The 8716-nt window shown below is 37.2% G+C and overlaps 2 protein-coding genes across 2 annotated transcripts in view; both read left to right on the forward strand.

Annotated features, from left to right (window-relative positions):
* LOC110023932 (RNA polymerase sigma factor sigA-like) overlaps positions 1 to 2683 on the forward strand; it is a 13526-nt gene extending 10843 nt beyond the window's left edge. Inside the window, exons 4-9 of the mRNA XM_020723589.1 lie at positions 110 to 281; positions 374 to 427; positions 791 to 868; positions 1125 to 1187; positions 1326 to 1438; positions 2360 to 2683. Of these exons, the coding sequence (XP_020579248.1) occupies positions 110 to 281; positions 374 to 427; positions 791 to 868; positions 1125 to 1187; positions 1326 to 1438; positions 2360 to 2468 (589 nt within the window). The 3' untranslated portion in view covers positions 2469 to 2683. The remainder of the gene's footprint in view (positions 1 to 109; positions 282 to 373; positions 428 to 790; positions 869 to 1124; positions 1188 to 1325; positions 1439 to 2359) is intronic.
* Positions 2684 to 7139: 4456 nt separating this feature from the next.
* LOC110023964 (uncharacterized acetyltransferase At3g50280-like) lies at positions 7140 to 8485 on the forward strand. Its single transcript, XM_020723640.1, is given in 2 exon segments — positions 7140 to 7478; positions 7480 to 8485. Coding segments are annotated over 2 exon segments (1185 nt in total). The 5' UTR covers positions 7140 to 7211; the 3' UTR covers positions 8398 to 8485.
* Positions 8486 to 8716: the final 231 nt, after the last annotated feature.

Here is an 8716-nt window from a genome sequence, read left to right on the forward strand (position 1 = left end):
TTTACTTCACTGGTGATTATAAGCCACATAAATTTCAAATTTTTATATTTCCTATCAAATTATCATGATAAAAATTTGATTTTTATTACATTTTTCGTGTTGAATGAAGATTCTTTGATGCAAAAAAAGTTACAGTTCTCTCTCTTTTTCAGGGCGTTTCTCGAACTCTCGCTGAGAATTCGAGAACCTTGAGATTACCAACTCATTTGCATGAACGATTGAGCTCCATTCACCATGCAAAAATCAGGCTGCAGGAGAAAGGAATCACTCCATCTATTGATGTAAGAAAATGTCTATTTTACTGTTATTATTGTTTTTTTTTTCTGGTTCATACAAACTGTAAATTCTTCAATTTACTTTGGTTTTTCTGCAGAATATTGCAGAGAGTCTGAATATGTCAACAAAGAAAGTGAGAAACGCTACTGAGGTGAGAAAATAAGAAAGGAAATTTACATACATACCGCACAATTCTTTTGTAGACCTATGCCTGAAAATGTGCATTTTACTTTTAAAAAAAAAGTAGTAATGATACTTTTAATAATTTTACTTTTAAAAAATAAGTAGTAATGATACTTTTAATATGATATTAAAGATTTCAGTGTTATGTATGTTAATAAGAAAATTTTGATGTTTGGTTGATATTAAAGATTTCAGTGTTATGTATGTTAATAAGAAAATTTTGATGTTTGGTATGTAAATATATAAGAATTGTGTGGCATGCATAAATGTCCCTAATATGAATGTTCAGTTTGGTTTCAGGATCATTTTCTGACTATGATCTGTGGTACAGGCAGTCAATAGAGTTCTATCTCTTGATAGGGAAGCTTTTCCTTCACTGAATGGCCTTCCTGGAGATACTCTCCACAGTGTATGCATCCAATCTGCAGAATTAGCAAAATTGAGTGATTTGTCAAAAACTATTTACACCAGATCATTTTAGTCCCATAATCTATAAAAACGTCAAATTAGTCTTCTGAGTCTTTAAATCGAGGCAGAAATGATCCTTTGTTGGGGGAGTCTGGGAACTAATTATGTTAACATTCTTATAGACTCCAAGACTAAAACTGTATCTCTTACAAATGTTTATTGCGTTCAATTTATCTAACAAATCTGTCCTTTTTCAGTATATTGCAGATAATAATGTCGACAACAATCCTTGGCATGGTTTTGAAAAATGGTCACTTAAGGTAAAGAGGCTAAAAAGCTTAAGATGAGTGGTGCATGTTTCAAAAAATTTTTAAGCCTTCAAATCTAATTTTTTTAACATAATTTCCATAAATATAATGACTTCTTAGACCCTAAAGTCTTGCTTCTTTCTGATTCAGGATGAGGTTCATAGACTTCTTAATACAGCCCTTAGCAAACGTGAAAGAGAAATTATATGCAGCTACTATGGCTTAGATAAGGCCAATGAGACATGGGAGGATATTGGCAAACAGTAAGTATCAGCTCCAGCATTGGAGATTTAAATACAGACCACCAAATTCCTATGTATTTACATATCTAACGCCTAAACTTTGTTGTTTACACTTACAGTACCACCCCAATCTTTCATATCACAAAAAAAAACCATAATTTACATATCTAACGCCTAAACTTTGTTTTTTACACTTACAGTTTCACTTTTATAAAATGAAATAGACCTTTTCATGCACAGATAAGATAGTATGCATGTAAATAAGTGAAGTTTTGGTGTTAGATTGTAAATACATAGAAGTTGAATGGCATCTTTGTCAATCTTCCTTTTTTTTATACATTATTATTATTATTATTATATAAACTTGTCAAAAGACTGCTTCCTCAAGTTTTGAGATGCAATTTTTCACCAAGAATGGCACACAATGCTCATGTATTTATTAATCTAACACCTAAACTTTTATATTTACATACATAACATTTTATTGCTTTAAACATGCGTATGAAAAAGTTTATTTTACTTTTAAAAAGTGATAATAATACTGTTTTTGATGTGATGGTAAAGAGATTTGAGTACTATGTTTGTAAATACGAAAAATTAAGTGTGAGATATGTAAATACATTAGAAGTTTGTGGTATATATGCAAACACTCCTTTTTCTTATTATTATTTAGATTTTTATATACATTTGCACCTACTTGCCATTTTCAAACTCTCACACCTATCTTCATCAGTCATAATCTTTAGTCAACACCTACCACTAACAATACTTTTTCAATTATTTTCTCCATAGAAACATAGACTTTCTTAACAAATTTCACTAACTCAAACCTTCATATTAAACTATATTTGATACATAATAATGCCATGCATGCATATGTAAAAAGCATCATGACGAATTACACTGTATGATTTCATATAATTACATACTGACACCAATCAGACTTGGCTTGTCGAGGGAGAGAGTCAGGCAAGTGGGACTGGTCGCCATGGAGAAGCTAAAGCACGCAGCAAGGAGGAAGAAGATGGAGGCACTGCTGGTAAAACATTGAAGCTTCTTCCACTTCTATATTTTATTGTGTATAGAGGAGAATACAGAAGTTGTAAATCCATATTTGTTTCTCACTGCTGGAAAAAGTAAGCATACATGTAAATTTATGAACTAAAACTTTTTCGCACTGATCTGTGCTGAGGCGAGTTTCTCCCTATTTTGTGGTTTCAAGACACAAATTTTCAGATATAATGCACAATTATTCTGATGTATTTACATGTATATTGAATAACTAAAGTTTGATATTCACATTTTTAGCACTTTTGTGTCATAAACATATGTGCATGAAAAGGTGTATTTCACTTTTAGAATGTATGTTGTTGAGCCGATGGGCGGGAGGCACCGAGATGGGAAAAGAGTAGTTTTGGTGAGAGCCTCAACAACAATAGTTGCCATAATAGTTGGCGTGGTATAACAATGCCCATGTTTCCTTGTGTTGCTACCCTTCGGGCATTGATGCATGGTGTGACAAATGATTCGGGTCATCGAGATGTGGTCCTTACGGATTGATGAAAGGTATTGAAAAACATCATAAAAGAATCTACATGGTCTTTATTGACCTTATTTTTTGCCAACCAAATAATGTTCGACTCGACACACACACATGGCCCCTCCTTACACCGGCGTGGTCACGCCTGGTCCGGGCACAGCCATGCACAGAAGATCCTAGGGGTGGTCACGCCTGGATTGGGCGTGGTTACTCATGGTTCGGATGAAGCCACATCCAAAAATTTCTCGGTGTGGTCACCCCCAGCTCAGACATGACCACATCAGAAAGTTTTCGACATGATCACACAATCACCCATCAGAAAGTTTTTCTCCAGAAGTTTGATCCATCACCAAATCCAAATCGGAGGTGGTAAACGAGAACATACCTTCCCCGATCTCTTTTCCCGTCGATGAAGGTTGAGAGGCAAGCTAGGAGGCACTCACTGCTGAGGGATCAGAAGCAACTCTCCTCATCTCTAGTCTGAACATGTGGAGAAAGGTCAAGAGCCGAGTCTTTGTCTAGCCCATTACTCAACTTTGGAAGGGTTGGAGGAGGAATGTTTCGGCTAGCCCGATCTTCATATGAAAGATTACCCCCGCCACACAACACTTTTTCACTAGAAAGTTAGCCTCTGCTACCAGAAGACCTTCTAGGGAACATTAGTTATTCGAGTCGGAAGATCCTACATCTACCACAGGATCAGAAACTCTTGTCTCAGACATCGGACGCATTCCAGACCATTCCATCTTAGAGCTAGATCTCACCCTCTTCTTCAAGGTCAGGACTACCAAAGCTCGAGCCTCCTCACTAACAGATTTTGGAAACTTTCCCCTTTCCATGCACTGCACCGCGAAGGTTATATGAAGTGAATCTGGAAGAATGCTCAAGAGCTAGTACCCTCACCACATTTATAAAGACTTGGGTGGAGAAATCAAGAAGTGATTAAATATTGCACATTTAATAGTCATGAATATCATAACTTGTTTCAAAAATTAAGATTCTCTTATCCTTATTGCAGTTGTCGCTATAATGGAACGAGAGAATAGAGGAACTTTAATTTGTACATTGAAAGCGTGCAAGCACAATTCACAAAGACATCTCACAGATGGAGAAGAGGCCGATGTGACCCCGCGAGACCTACCTAAGACGACTCAGGGCCACTCACCCAGCCTGCTGGTCCCACTAACCAAGAAAGCGGTGCGTTTCAGACCGATGAGGGGTGGGTTGCACTTCAAGAACCCACCTATCCAGGACCGCTCAGACGAGTCCACCAACTCAAATGAATCGAGAAGTGAAGTGGTTCCCCCAGTTCCAAGAAGGTTGATGTAGACTCTAGCAAGTAATCGCCCGATCTGATAGACTCTAGGCTTCATAGTCGCTCGGCCTAGCTGCTCAAGTGGGCCCCATGGGTGGCATTTACGTATGAACTAAAATACCCCCGATGTATCTAAGTATTCTAGGGGTATAGTATGTAAACACACGAAGACCCATTTCTATAAATTAAGGATTCATTTCATGAATAAAGATTATGAAAAGTTACTGTTCTTTACTATGCTATTCCCCCCACCTCTCTCATCCTCCAGTGCTCTATTCCTTAGAGAAGTCTCTTAGACATAGATTCAACAAATAGATATTTTAAAGTTGATTTTAAATAAGTGAAAAGTGAACAAATCTGGTTTTCGTGAGGAAACAAGTTGACTAGCCCTGAGTGGTGTCAACTAAATAGATCCAATTATGTTGTCATGTCCTTGTAGCTGTTGGATGTTGATTGGGCTAAATTAGTTTGGCATAAAGATTATGAACTTAGATATTTTACTTTTATTGGACGAATTTCTCTTGGGACTCGAAAAGTATAATTCATCAGGGTTGTCTTTCGATAGATTTATATTGAATATAACTTAAATTTTATGAGATAAAAATAAACTGAAAACTTTTTAATTCTTGATTTTAGTAAATAAAGTTCTCTTCTCAATTTTGTCCTAAATCCTGAATCTATTAAATCTTAGTGTTTGCATGATTTAACAAATCTAGATTTACAATATTTACTAAATTCCTTAAATGCATAATTTTAATATTCTCTTATTCGTCATTTTTAGCGGGGTGAATTATGTGAGTTCCTCTCATTCAATCATATGCATTTTCCTCTCACTAGTTGATTGAAATTTGCTTCCTCTATCTAGGAGCAGCTTTATGATAATATATTCGTGATAGGGTTGGTGTAGCTCCTCTGAGAGACAAAATTAGAGAAAGTCGTTTTAGATGATTTGGTCACATTAAACATCGACTTAGATGGTTTGGTCACATTAAACATCGACTATCTGATGATCCGATTAGGAGAATAGATGTTTTAGATTCGACTTGTGTTAAGAAAGACAGAGATAGACCTAGGAAAACTTGGGCTTATTGTATTAAAAATGATCTTAATTTACTAGAACTAAATGAAAATATGACACTAAATAGGACCCAATGGAGAAAAAGGATTCATGTAGCCGACCCCACGTAGTGGGATTAAGGCTTTGTTGTTGTTATTGTTGTTGTTGTGTCTAGGAGCAGCTTTCTTTGCCTCCTTCAATTATTTAACAATGCTTTTTTGATTCAGAGAGATTTACTTTTATAAACACATTTTCATATTGAAAGATAGTAATTATAAGAAAGGAACAATTAAAATGAAAATGGTACATATGTGACCTCATGCTAGTGGAACTTTTTGTTTAATTGTGTATTTGCACCCAACATAGTGATTGAGAATATAATTCCTTAAAAGAAAGTACATATTATCCCTTGGACTCACCTTTCTCTAAATGAATGAGATATATATATATATATATATATATATAATAAGTTTAAAAAATCAAATATTCTTAAAAGATTAGAGCCATGTGTTTCAAAGAGCTGAGTTGGCTCACATGCCCATTCAAACTCACCTATTAGCTTACCTCAGGGGTCAAGTTTATTGAGCCACGAATTTGAGCACGAGCTTAAACTCAAACTTGTTTATTAAATGAGCTAGTCTAGGTTTGCAACCTTGCTCTATTAATAAGATTCTAGCCACGCTGTCATCTTCTCCGACGAGCTGCTAGCTTAAACTCAAACTTGTTTATTAAATGAGCTAGTATAGGTTTGCAACCTTGCTCTATTAATAAGATTCTGGCCACGCTGTCATCTTCTCCGACGAGCTGCTCGAACAACACTTCCTCTTACGTACCACCCAATTACTACATATTTACATGAATAACATCTAAAATTTGATTACAGATGCATTTCTTTTTTATTTTTATTTTTATTTATTTATTTATTTATTATTATTTTATTTAGTTCCTCATGCCAGCTACCAAGTGGACGGTTGATGCCCTGTTTGCCCACATTTTAAAAAAAAATGTTCCAAATTTATGAATTTTCTTTCTTTTTGCCTTCTCCAATTTTCAGTTTTGAAACGTCTCTCTGCGCCTTCAAAAAAAGACTTTTGACCGAACAACCAATGTTTTTTAAAATATTAAGATTGAATAATTATTTAAAAATAATATGCTGATAAACTAGATACGATGAATATTATAAATTTTTATTTTTCTGAAAAAGTCAAATAGTAGACAGGAAGCTGTCATCGCGGAGAAATATTTGCGTACATAAGATGTACACAACGCTGCGTACATCAGAGGTTATTCTGGGGGTACAGGGGAGTTATATCCGGGTTATACCGGAGGTTACAAGGGGGTATAACCCAGATATAACCCCATTGTACCCCCTGAATAACCCCTGATGTACGCAGAGCTACGTACATCTTATGTACGCAAATATTTTCCGTCATTCGCGATGTACAAATGCTGTTTTCAGGATTTTGAAAACGTATAAGCTGCCAAAATGCAGTTTACCAAAATAGACGAGGTGCGTTTTCCAAACGCCACTACACCAAATAAGCTGCCCCAAACAGATTTAAAAGCAGTAGAGCATTTATATACATACCATCAAATATTTATGTGTCTATAAAAATTTTACATTTTTTTTTTTACATTTATAGCATTCTAATGTTTCACATGACATAAGAAATACCTCTATTTTAACTTTAAAAATATATATTTTTTCATGCATTAAAAAAAAGTGTTATGTATGTAAAAATTTAATTTTAGGTATTAATATGCAAATACATACGATTTTAGTGGTACGAAAGTAAATTTTTCAAACTTTTATATAAACAGCACCCCTGCCTCCTCCATTCTAAAATCTCAGCGCTCCTGTACTCATCTTATTCTACCAACCATGCCTTCTTCTGCTCCCATGGTCGAAATCATCTCCAAACACACAGTAAAACCTCCAACAAACTCCTCCCACCCCCCTCTCTGCCACCTAACTCCATGGGACGTCGCCATGCTCTGCCCTCATTACATCCAAAAAGGTCTCCTCTTCACCAATCTCCCCCCTTCCCTTCCCATCCACCACCTCCTCACCACCCTCAAAGCTTCCCTCTCCATCACCCTCCAACACTTTTACCCACTCGCCGGCCGACTCGCCACCCCAAACCACCTTAACGGGCGGTGATATCTTCATCGCCTGCTGCTTCAACCACGTCGTCGGCGACGGAACTTCATACTGGAATTTCTTTAATGCTTGGGCCGAGATAACCAGAACCAATTCCTTATCTCTCCCTCCGGTTCACGCCAGATGGTTCATCGACGGCGAAAACCCGCCGGTGAAGCTCCCCTTCTCCGACTCCTCCCCATTCGTCGAACGCTTTTCGCCGCCCGCTCTTCGCCAGAGATTCTTTCATTTCTCAGCCGAATCAATTGCGAAGCTGAAAAAGAAAGCGAATGAGGAGATAAGAACAGAGGAGAATGATCGGAAGCAGAGTCAGATAGTGATATCATCTTTCCAAGCTCTGTGCGCCATGATATGGAGGGCGATTAGCAGAGCTCGTAGATTTCCGGCGGAGCAACTGACGACGTGCCGTTTAGCAATACAAAACAGAGGAAGACTCCGGCCGCCGCAATCGCCGGAATACTTTGGAAACTCGATATACGCGGTAGAGGCGACGGCGGCGGCGGGGGAGTTGGAGGCGAATGGGTTGGGATGGGCGGCGAGGGAATTGAACGGAGCGGTGAATGGACATACGGACGAAGCGATTCGTGGAAAGCTGAGAGAGTACCACGCTGCGCCGATGGTGTACAAGATGACGATGTTTGATCCGAAGAGCGTGATGGTCGGAAGTTCGCCGAGGTTTGATATGTACGGCTGTGATTTTGGGTGGGGAAAGGGGGCGGCGGTAAGGTGCGGTCCGGCTAACAAGTTCGACGGAAAGGTGTCGGCTTTTCCGGGTAGGGAAGGAGATGGGAGCGTTGACTTGGAGATTTGCCTCCTTCCTCAGTTCATGGCGGATTTTCTGCTTGATCCGGAGTTCCTGGAAGCCGTTTCACCACCACCGCAGTCATTGACAAAGGGATTAAAATGAGTTTAATATATTTATTTAAGGATTTTTGAATTTCATTTTATTTAATTTCTTTTTTCTTAAGGATATTGAGAGATGGATAAATGCGGTTTATATATTCTATGATTTTGAGATACATAGAGTACTACAAAGTTTCATGGTTAGATCAAGCATAAACTTTTGGGTTACCGATATGAGATTTAATTAATCTTTAAATCTTATATACTTATAGTTAAATGCAACATCTTGATGAGAAAATTTTAACGATTCCAAGTTATACTTTGTAAAATATTCAAATACTCAAAAATATATCTTACAATAAAAATATTCACTCTAGATCATT

The sequence above is a fragment of the Phalaenopsis equestris genome, unplaced genomic scaffold (genome assembly GCF_001263595.1).
Source record: "Phalaenopsis equestris unplaced genomic scaffold, ASM126359v1 Scaffold000237, whole genome shotgun sequence".
NCBI classification, from domain to species: domain Eukaryota; kingdom Viridiplantae; phylum Streptophyta; class Magnoliopsida; order Asparagales; family Orchidaceae; genus Phalaenopsis; species Phalaenopsis equestris.